This window comes from Lagopus muta, chromosome 1, assembly GCF_023343835.1.
Source record: "Lagopus muta isolate bLagMut1 chromosome 1, bLagMut1 primary, whole genome shotgun sequence".
NCBI lineage: Eukaryota > Metazoa > Chordata > Aves > Galliformes > Phasianidae > Lagopus > Lagopus muta.
Window position 1 is genome coordinate 180,496,450 of NC_064433.1, and position 12,190 is coordinate 180,508,639.

Sequence of the window (12,190 nt, forward strand, 5' to 3'; positions counted from 1 at the left end):
TAAAAAAGTTTTCGGACCTTTGAACACAAATTCTGTTTATCTATAGAACAAGTTTATAAAGCAGTTTATATATTTGTACTTTAGATAAAGCTGCATGCTTTATTGCATAATTAGTTACTTTTTGAATAGAGTAAACATTATCCTTCAATTTTTTCAGGCTCTTAATAGATACACATTTATGGACAGCTCACTTCACTGTCATTTAGAAGGCATTCAACTTACACTTATAATATATCAATCTAAATTAATCTAAGTCAAAAAGAAAGATGTTAGCTAATTGTTAGTATGGAGGCATATTAACATTTCAATTTTGCATAAACAACAGTAATTGTTGAAATCAGCTATTGAAATCAATTGTTGAAATCAGACTAACTGAAGTCATACATTTATTTTCACTTTTTTTTTTTTGTATTCTAGCAGCTTCTTCACATGCTGTAATCTTAAAACTAAAGAATTTGTTCTTTTCAAATGTAAGTTTTTTTTTTAAATACTCCTTTATTAGCTAATTCACAACCACATTAAAATAAACATAAGTGTAGAGAAAAAGCATTAAGCAAATCACTTCAGATGACAAATATACAGAGATCTAGTTGCTGTGATTACAAGAGACTGCTATTAGTCTCTCTGGAGAGCTGCTGAAAAGATTGCTTTATGGTCACAATCCAATAAAGTGATCTGTGTCAAGGTAAATGGTTAAGTACGCATAAAAAATGCCAGAAATACTTCATTCAACAGATCAGGAAGCACTGAACTGATGCTTGGGAGTGATAAAAATGCACAGAATTGTTAAGTACATTTTTGTGCCAGTGATTGGCTTCATAGCTCCTGCTGCTTCCAATTTAAGGGTGCAACTCAAGCACACAAGGAACCCAAACTTGCTCAATGAGAAGAAATGTAACTATAAATACTAAGAAATGACCATTATACATTACATGTGTCCTTTGCATGTGTCCTTTACTGTGACTTGTACTTCAGCACCATTTTCAACCATGCAGTCAAAATGTGTTTAAAAAGACAATGAGACTGCTACATAAAAATGCTCATTTATCCTAATTGTATGGCTATTTTGCTCACAAATGCTGTTTTGTTAATCTAAAAAGACTAACTAATTTTTATTTTATTTAGAAATTTGACAGATCAATAAATAACATAACATGATTTGAAGCAGGAGTTGTTCCACACATGCAGATAAACCAAATATTTGGGAATTACTTTCCATTGTAGAGGGAGTCTCAATATCTACGTATTATCATCAAGACAAATGATAAATTGCTACAGGTGGAAAAAAGCACTGAGTTTCACATGAATGTTTGAACTATCTTTGGAATACAATTATTAAGCTATTACTGATAGTGTGTGGCAATTCGCAGACGCTAATTGTACTAGTTTATAAACAAGTCCATTTTGATGGATAAAACAGATCTATTAATTTCAGTTACTTTTCTCATAAATGAAGAATATAGGGCAATATGATAGGTTAATCTGATAGGTACATGCCTGGTGTGGTATGGCAGTAATCCATAATGAATAGCTGCAGACTGCAGACTGTGATTATGACTGCGGTAAAACTTTATGAAAATCTAAAAATGGAGAATGGGGACAGATTTACATGTTTTACTGGCTAATATATTTGACTTGTATAGAATGATTTCGTATTTGGAATGGAAATACTATCAAACAACTTCTAATCTTAGCGGATTTGTCTGTAAGAAAAAGCTTAATGAAAATGTAATATACTCAGAAGCTTTTGCAAACAGTTGAAACAACACTTTTCTGGGCTTCATTCTATAAAGAACATGTTTCTGTTAGTTATTAAAGACCATAAATATTAGTAAATTAAATATTTATATAGATAACTCACACATATATATGCAACCTTTATACATACAGCTAACCAGAGGCTTTTTCAACGGATAATTTTTTCTTTCTAAGAGAAACATCAAAAAGGCATTCTGAAAACCGAAGGCCATCTGGAAGGTTTCCAGATAATGAATTTACTTATCTCCAAACAACATATAACTTATTTAGCAACAATATGTTAACCATAAGAGCTGCACAGATGTGCTTAAACTCCAAGATGTAAAATGGCTATGTTTTAATACTGGAAGTTGCTTGTGATGGCTTAAAAATAGCTGTTTGTAACATAGACAGCCGTTTGTTAAAGGAGAGAAATAACCTGCTCTACTCAGGGCCTTCAGACAGTATTGAACCTCCATGACACATCTGAGAATCCATTTTGAACTCTTAAGTATAATCACCTCCCAAAAGAATGTTTAAGAATCTCTGGAACTCACTGATCCATTTTAGAGTAACTGTTAATAAAAAAAAGCTTAGAATAAGTAGTGACATAAATATATGTACCAGAATATCACTGAGTTTTCATTTTCATCGCTTTAAATATAAACTTATGAAAGAGTACTTACCTTCTGATTTATCAGAGCACTTGCAAGCCTTTGTACTTCAGAACTCAGTAATGAGGTACCTCTAATGACTTTACTTAAAGAAGCAAGTGACTGATGGACACTTTGCACAAGGCGAATAGCACTGAATTGTTCCAGAGTAATGAATGATAAGATTGGAGATCCTTGTTGCTCCACAGGAGGAGTCACCTTCTGATGAATCAGGTTAGAATTCTAAAACAGAACACATGACATCCAGTTAATAGACTGAGGGAGACTATGTTGTTATAGCACGTATTCTTTGTTTAATTTTCGATACCTCAAAAGACCTTGGTATCTGTGAAGTAGTTCAGACATTCCCTTCTTCTGGAGACTGAATCAAAAATACACCACTTTCACTATTATCCCTGTGATACTCAGTGAAGGCACCAACCTCAGGCAACTCTGTTCACCTCCTTAGTTTAAAAGCACTGGAATTCCTTAAAATTATTTATCTAAATCACTGTTAATGGTATTTATGCTAATATGCCAATATAATAATCAGTAGCATACTCTGCATAACAAGACTGCGTTGGTCAGTATGCACCACGTTGCAGATACAGCTTTTGCTCTGGTCAGACAACACAGTTATTTCATAAATTATGACAGGCAAAGCAGAGAGTTCATACACTTCATCCCAAAAAAACTGATTAGCAGGATCACTGTATCTCTTAGATACAAGATAGATACAGTCATACAGAACTTGATTTTAGATAGATGCAATTCTATACATCTCTTTTTCTTATCACATTCATTTATTTCCGACGCCTGGTATTTATTATCTTGATATAGAATAAGATGTCTTACTTAAGGAATTACATTTAGTAACAGGAAAATTGAAGCAATCTGTTTTATAATTAACAGTATAGATAGTGGGACTGTTCTATTAAGAAACAAACTGCATTTCAGAGTACAATACATTTCAAAAACTAAGCACACAGTTTTAATTTTTGTGTATCACAAAGAATAACCACATACTAAGTACAACACAAACATATTTGTTACCAGTATTTATAAACCTTGCCCAGTTCCACATGGTATCTATTCACAGTGGAGTGAATATTAAACAGCAACAGAGTTTGCTTTGTTAAATTGTCCAGTAATAGTAGTGTGTTTCAAGCTGACAGTTACTGCATGTCTGCAGATCAACAGTGGAAACTTCTGTTACACTGCAAGAAGAATCCCTTCCCATGAGACAAAACCAGAGCCACTGATATCAACTACTGAGCAATTCTAAGAAAAGCTGTCTAGGAAGTTGTTCTTTGAGCAATAACAAAAGAGGAAAAAAACAAAATTAAACCATAAAACAACCCAGGGACACAAGGGATGCAGAAAAAGCTTAAATGAATACAGCTCCTATGTAACTCACACGGTTGCACCTATAGGGCTGATGGCTCTCTGTAAAGAACTAATTGCCTGGACAAGGGTGTCTCTTTCTCTAAATCAGTAATGGCATCTTGCTACCCAAAACACACCGGATGTTTGCCTCCATAACCTTTCCCAGGAACTCTATCGGAACGCTCAACTACTAAGCATAACATAATGCTAACTGAAAAGACTAATAAACTTAACATTATGACTGATTGTAAAATGATGGATAAGGTCCTCCCCACACCATGAAAATGGTATACAACAAACTCACTGTTCAAAGTGTAAAAAACATACAGCATTTATAAAAGTCAAGTTTTGAATTTTGTCTTTACATGAACCCTGAAATCACAGTATGACTTTTACTTCGGTTCTTCTAAGGTGATAGTTCATTCAATAGTAAGAATATAGTTATGTGATTTGTGCTCCAGATCATATTTGATATAAAATACTTCTTGGTTCTGCAGCACAGTCCAATTGATCATTTCTTGTTGGAGTATTTAATTGCAAAAAGGGATAGAAAAAAAGACACTGCTTTGCTCAGTCTTTCACATATCCCATCTCCATTCACGACAAATTTCATGAAGTAGGAGGCCTCCAAGTTCCTCCATGCTGTCCATTATATAACTGTCTCCTATGCCATGCATTCATTTTGTAATGCTTTCTCCTGGGAATTTGTTAAAAGAACCCATCTGTCACTTTTATAGCAAAATTAAACGTGAATACCAATATCAGCTTATACGTTTAACCTTCTATTACATTCCCTTAAAATCTATTATGTATATAACTCACATCAGCTTTAAAAATATTCTCATGACCTGCTTGGAAATTAAGATGAAGAACTTCTGAAGCATTGAGCGCTCTTTCCTAATGATAAGAAATTTGAAAACAGGTTCTAATCTTTAGCATTAAATGCTATATAATACTACCAATATTAAATTAGATGTATTTTGAGACTTTCATCATTTTCCCTCGCTCCGTTCTATATTTGTTCCTATCTCTGTACAATGTAAGATTTTTTACAGTCTCACCTAAGCTGCTCAAAGCTTTCCTGCACAATCTTCTGGAACTCAGCTTTTTCAACCCCTTGTATGTTCTGAAAGCCGTATCCTCAGAAATGTAACAGCTATAACGAAAATATATTTTCTGCATTTGATTAGTTCTGCATTTGATTCTAAATTCAGTTTCTTTTGTGGTGCTTCTTGGAATCTTTCATTGGTCTTTTGATGTACTTATTCGGCCCTCCTGTTTCTCTGGCTATTTGTTTAGATATAAAGGTTTTACTATGTATTATACAATTATTTCTTTGCTGAAAAGACATGAAAGAATGGCTGCCTATTCCATTGATTTTCCTTGGTTAAAAAAGTAATGCTCTTTTCTTAAAGCTGAGGTTTCTATCCTTCAGATTAAAGAGCAGCAACGCACTGATTTTCAATTGTCTTGTAGCATTTTGCAACATTATAAAAACAATTAGTTAACCTTCAGTTTACAAATACAGCAGAAGACAGAGCGCATGATTTTGTCAGCCATGACAGCTTATGATCTTCTATTCAGCTAATGCTGCTTTGAAAGTTTCAGAATTTTTAGTATGAGTGGGCCTTTTAACTTTGATAGAAGTATTAAAGAGTTTCCCCTAAGCAAGGCAAAAAAATGCATCCATCCTGCAAACAAAATCAGCACTTACTCTTGTCTCTGTTTGCAGCAGGCCGTCATTTGGACATGGCAGAATACTTATGCAGCTCCAGCTACAGCCTGCAATTGCAGCCTGCAATGTTTGCACTTCCCTGAAAACTATCGTATGATGGGCAATGCCTGCATTATTTTGGACAGTGCTGTACATCACTATGGAACAATCACGTTCTTTTATGGGACCTGGTCTAGGCTGTCATGGCAGAAGGTAGCGTGAGAGGAGGAAATACAACAGAACACAACGAGACTGGATTAGCCTGATGGTGCTGTTCGACCAAAAGGGGCATCAACTGACATCAAGGAAGACACATCTAAAATCTTGTGTAACAATTGTTTGACAAGTTATTTAGTAGAGCCTTCATTTCCATTGGTAAATAATCTTGTATGCAAGCTTATACTGAGCATAAGTGGCTTGTGTGGTAGGTTCCTTTTTTTTCCTTTTTTAACTTAAGGGCAGGTTCATGAGAGTTTAATTAATTTGATTAGAGTTAAGCTATTACTAAATCACTATGAGAGGCACTGCAACAGTTTTAGGTCAGTATTTATTACAAAGGTGCTCTCTAACACTAAGAATAAAAATGAGTATTTTCAAAGGAAGCTAACATAAATGGTAGTGTGAAAAGATTCTGTATCACAGCAGCACGGTGGATTTTAACTAGCCATCAGTGTAAAACCACCATATTGGCCAGTATCAGGTAAAACGTGTTTTATTGTTGATTTCTCAAATTCTTTGTCTACTTAAATTCTACCACTGATTATGTGCTCCATACTAATTTTATTGGTTTAAATATTGACATTCAGTTCAGAGAAACATGTAGTCAGTTGCTATTTATTGTTTTATCTGAACTCGAACACTCACAAAAATACTGTATTGACAGAGCACAGAAAAACATATATGCACATTTGAAGATTATGATAAATTATTTCAGTAGACATTATATAAGTCACATCTAAGTAAAGTTGTAAATTTTCTCATGCTTCAGAATCATCAGCACTTAGATGCTGAATAACTATTTTCATGGCACTTGTAAGATAGTCTTTCTTGAGTTAATCCTTGATTTACATACTCAGAGCTGGAATAAAAATGTTTGAAAAACACAGTTAACGTTTGTCTACATATGAAGCTCTATAATGAGCCTCTGCTGCACTTCTGCCTTTGGAATAAAAAGTTATTTTAAAAACAGCTTTAAAATTATGTTAACTAGAATCAATTAAGACCTGTACTAGATTACAGATCTATATGGATCTATACTTCCTGAGACTCAGACAGTTTGAAACAGTAAACCAGTATTTCCAACTACCACTGGGAGTTTGACATTTGACAGGAAGAAGACACTTCCTGTAAGAGATACTGAAGGTCTTGTTAGCATCTATCCCATCTGCTTCTACTTTACTAATACCTGTATCCAACAGATAAAAGAAAAAAAAAGATAATGGTAGCCTGCAGCTACACAAAAAAGATATGCTTCCAGAACTGAGAATAAATTAAAGAAACTTCACAGGCACAGGATTAAACAGTTTTTTGGGATTTTACTTCTTTGTAATCAGGCGATCACTTTAGCTACTATGCTGTGTTCATTCACGCAAGAAAATCATGTGTGGATCTTAACTTGAGCAGCAATTCAACTATTTTCTTTATTTGAATTTCCAGATCTTTATTTAAAACTTCTGAAAACCAACATTGAACAACGAATAAAGAATCATAATGTAGCAATGTATGTAAATTTTTTTTAGATGTTTAAGCCTTTTCAGAATGTAAAGCAAGCAGTCTATTATTAAAGCAAGTACTGATGAAAGGCATATATATATATATATATATATATATATATGTATGTTTTGAAACTTATGCAGACATTCTCACCAAAAAAAACTACATCAGGCTAGACATCATCCTATTCTAAGGGAGATCTACAAATGACAAAAAAAAAAAAAAAAGAACCTATTAATAGCAGAAAAATGTTAGAAAGCCAAACAAAGTTGAATAATCTTTTTGTTCGCTTTTTTTTTCCCCCCATACACTGCAGTAAAAATGTAAATCTAATATGGATTTCTTTCTAGATGCACAGTGATACTTTTTCCTCTATTTAGAATGAAGCAGAAGTATAGATAGGCACCATGATCTTGGTTCAGGTGTGCATCTAGTGACATTTGAGATGTCTCACTTTGCATCCTACCCAACAGATCACAGGTCTCCTGCAGCTTCTGTGTTATACCTGGTCATGAATCTGTAATGATTTCTGATACAGTAAGCAAAGTACTGTTTAAGGTGACTAAACTGAGCCCTTATTACAACACAGATCAAAAAGAACATTTTGCATCTCTAAGGAAGTTTTCAGGAATAGTGCGTCAAGAATACCTACTTTCACATCCACAAACCAAAATCTTTGAAAGAAACTAGCTGCTCAGTTCTCTATACTTTACAAACTATCTGGTAACTCATGGGGAAAATGAAAGATGGTCAGTGGTAAAACTGCTACCGCTAGGAAAAGGACATACTAGCTAGACCATTACTATGAGGTCCCAGGAATGATCTTCTAAGCTTGCAATCAATCTGTGAAGACAACTTGTTTTTTGACAAGGAATTCACCAGGTGTCTCCTGGTGTTAAGTATGGGACAGTAAAGGCTTTAAAAGTTACAGGCTAAAAAGAGAACTGTGCTAACTATGAACAAAACTAGCCAATGGTCATCTGCTGGTCACTGTTGAAGGGCAATGTTAAGATCTGGAAAGACTGCTTCTGCTTTATGACAAGATGATACAAGTAAAGAAAAATAGCTAAGTGATTAAGTAAGTTACCTGCTACAGCACAAAAAAACAAACAAACAACAACAACAACAACAACAACAAAAAAACAACACTCCACCAAAGCATTGCACCGTTAAAGATAAAGGGATAAAGGATTAAGACACATTTTGCAACTGAAAACTCTTATAAAAGAGGATCTCAAATGTGAGGGCAATAGGCAAGACCTCATTTGAGTCCTGCTTTCCCTGACATGGAGCTCTAAGGCTTGATTACCTTCACCTGGGTAACTAAGATCATCAAGGGCCACAGCAAAAAAAATACATGCTTCCTTATTCATGATGCTGTATAGATACAACTAATTCATGATACAAGTTTTAAAGAGTAAGTGCTTTGTATGTGTAGTACTAATGATTAATAATGCAAAAGGACTAATTGCTAGCTGCAAGTATTAATGTAGTAGAGTTTAAAACTGCCTCATTTACCAGCCTACCAAACATTGCTATCAAAATATCTAATTTTCTGATTGTATATGTGTACATATGTATGTATGGAACTGTTTCATCAGAACTCTGGAACAGAAGGATTGCAGGCATAAAGGTATGTAAAGAACCAACCTCCCGTTAGCAAGGTATAATGGAAGGTGTCACACTGAAATATACTGCTATTCTTTATAGGATCACAGACCTGATTAACAACAGTCCGTTTCAGGACTGGCAGATTTCATCATGAATTATTTAGTAGCAAGAGATTATTTTGACAAAAATTTGATTTATCATACACTTAGTATGTGTAAGAAATGGATCTGAGACATTTCAAAATGTAATTGTGAATTCTAATGTATACCTCATGTCACTCTTTTGTATGCTATTATCTAAGTAAGGGAAAGGTTTTTCTCATACCAGTGTTCGTATGTACAAGATGTATTTTTAGGCTTTGATGTCTCTGCTCTATTTCTTAGAACTGAGGAGAAAATATGGCCTCCTGTCTAAGTAGGCATCTGACGTTTGGTGAGAAAAATCTTCCCCTAGCATGCCTAGTACCTGCATTTCTAAGACAATGTGCACACATTACAGCTAAATGAAGACCAACAAAAAATGACTGGAAACCAAGGTTTGTATCACGCATGAAAAAACCAGCCACCAAGCTGAACCCAGTCAAACAAAAAGGAAGTAATATTGAAAGCTTTGTAGAAGGGAAATAAATGAATCAGCAGCTTAAAGCTAGTGAGCATATTTCAATGCCGTATAAGAAAAACATTTTGTGAATGCAAAAAAAGATGTTAATCATGTCTTATGAGCGTGGTCTCGATTCCATATGAAGGAGAAAGAGAGAGGCTATTATACCACATGCAGACTTCATAGCTAATTACATACATATAACATTACTTCCCACCTCAAATGCATTTCATTTACTGCTAAGCTCCTTATGTTTCACTATCCACAACAATTTGTTAAACTTTTAATGTAGTTACTGGGAAGAAAAAAAAAGAAAGTTGTCTTTTCAGAGCTACTTTCTTACCTGATTAAGTTTCTTCCATAGGCTGAGAATAGGTGAAAGTTCAGCTGTCCATATTTCTCTGTCAAATTTGCAGCCAGCACTTACTGATCTGCTCAGTATCCGAAGCTGTGAAATGACCTGAGCATTGGAAAACAAAGGCAGATCATGAAGAAGGATAAATAAAAATGTACAAAAATGCAAGGAGCAAATACTTTCTAATTTATCTATGGACTACACTTTTCTGCATACTTTATTACTAATCATCATCTATTAAATCACAGGCAATATCCATATACAACCATATACCTGAGCCTCATTCAGATTAAGCTCAAATCAAAAACCTTCCTTCTTTATTTTTCTTATCATATTCACTGCCTGTGTTCAACTAATTTAAAAACTAATGAGGTGAATAATTCAATCAAAATCCTCTTTTCCACATAATCTACAGAAAAAAGCTTGAGCTAAAAAAATATCAATAACACAACAGAGTACATACTAAACATATACAGTATGTATCAGGCAATAAGACTCCAAGAGAATTATAATAAATTCATTCTCATCTCCTCTGGATCTCTTTCTTTGTCCTTCTTGCTACCTCAGATTAGTTAAATGTGTATTTACTCACTTAGAAAACATTATTTCTCTTTTTAAATGAGTGAATACACTTTTAAGTAATTAAAAGAATAACTACCAAATTCTCAGAAAGAAGGGGAGCTCTCAGTTTATGAAATCCAGCTGATTCTTCTTACTAGCAATCCTGGAAACTCCAAATTGATAAAACACATGCATGTGTTCTTAAGGAGATACTGCAATTAAACTTACACAGAGAAAAAGCAGTGTGACCCTTAAGCAAGGATATTTGAAGTACGTTAAGTAAATTTCAGTTACTTTTCACAGAATGTTTTTGCAAGACGTGTTATAGAAAGACTTACTCTCTTTTACTTGACTTCAAAGTACTAAGCTTGATAATATAAATTTTGTTAACTGGTCAAAAGAATTGGATTATTTTATTGGTAGCATATTAAATCAAGATGCATCTGCTGAGTTTTGACTTACTTTCTTTTGTTGAAACATACACAGGAAAGTACCACATCCTTTTGTTTTCCTGATAAGTTTTATTTTGCTGAAGCAAACATCAGCTTTTTTTTTTTTTAACTAGCCTCAATATGAAGCTCTACAAGATGGTTCTACACTAAACTCTAACATTATATATAATCTAACATTTATAACAGTTACTGTAATTTATATTTATGTTAAACATCTCACAAGACACAAATCCAGATATTAAGATGAATGTGTTATAAACTACAAGTCACAGAATCACAGAATCACAGAATTGTAGGGGTTGGAAGGGACCTCCAGAGATCATCGAGTCCAACCCCCCTGCCAAAGCAGGTTCCCTACAGCAGGTCGCACAGGTAGGCATCCAGGCAGGTCTTGAACATCTCCAGAGAAGGAGACTCCACCACCTCCCTGGGCAGCCTGTTCCAGTGCTCCGTCACCCTGGGTACACCCTCTGAGTATATATAAAATATCAATATAATATATAAACCTATTTTTAGAATAATATGTTTAAAGATGCTTTTAGACAAGCTAAAATAGTACTGATAAATAATAAGGTAATTCTGAAAAAAAAAAAAAAAAAAAAGCATTTTTTAGTTCCATCAGAAATGAAAACATGATCTGTTCTCCTAGAGAATTCTGCAAAGTCTGTGATTCTTCCAGATCTCAGAGAAGATGAACAGTTCGCTCCATGGGAGCTGTACTCATCTCTAGGCAAAGCAAATAAGTTTATACATAACAAATTTGATTTTCATGGGAGTCATAGAAAGGACAAAAACAGGCCCAAGATGTGGCAGGGCAGAAACGTGTGCATGGAGTGAGACCTTGACACAGATGAAAAAGGGAATGTGATTAGCCATCTGAATTTAAGGACAAAAAGTACCTTTTGGAGTGAGGGAGGCCACTGTGCACAGTCACTTAAATTGAATTTACCACTGACAAGTGTGTATAACCAAGATGTTATAATTGCAATATAATCAAAAGAGTAAGGCAAAGTGTATAACCAAGATGTTATAATTGCAATATAAGCAAAAGAGTACGGCAAAGCAAATAGGGATCACAAAAGAGAATAAGTAGAAGAGCTTACCCTTGGGTTGAGCTCACTAGAAGACATCAAAGAGGAGGATCTCCAGAAGAGATCCTTCCCCTCTGGTAGCCAGCTCTTAAATAGGTCCAGGAGGGGTGGAGCCTGGCTCCACCCCTTCCGGTAGCACAGGTGAATTGCCTTCACCTGTGCTCCTCTGGCTGACTCATGGCTCACCTCAGGTGATCAATCAGAGGTTCAGGCCGTGACTCAGCAGTTGCCATACACAAGTGCAAAAACATCACAGATACCTTTAAGCATTTACTTAAAGCATGTAAATCACTAAGATCGCTACCTTTTCCTTCCTA

General features: G+C 34.7%; 1 protein-coding gene across 5 annotated transcripts in view; it reads right to left on the reverse strand.

Annotated features, from left to right (window-relative positions):
* Positions 1-12,190, reverse strand: part of DYNC2H1 (dynein cytoplasmic 2 heavy chain 1) — a 137,547-nt gene that overhangs the window by 23,801 nt on the left and 101,556 nt on the right. For 4 of the 5 annotated variants that reach the window (XM_048936129.1, XM_048936118.1, XM_048936159.1 and 1 more), the window contains 2 exons: positions 9,758-9,874; positions 2,424-2,633 (listed from right to left, as the gene is read on the reverse strand). In XM_048936129.1, coding sequence (XP_048792086.1) covers positions 2,424-2,633; positions 9,758-9,874 — 327 coding nt within the window. Of the gene's footprint in view, positions 1-2,423; positions 2,634-6,367; positions 6,569-9,757; positions 9,875-12,190 lie in introns of those variants that run through there. The other variant, XM_048936150.1, reaches the window with a different exon arrangement.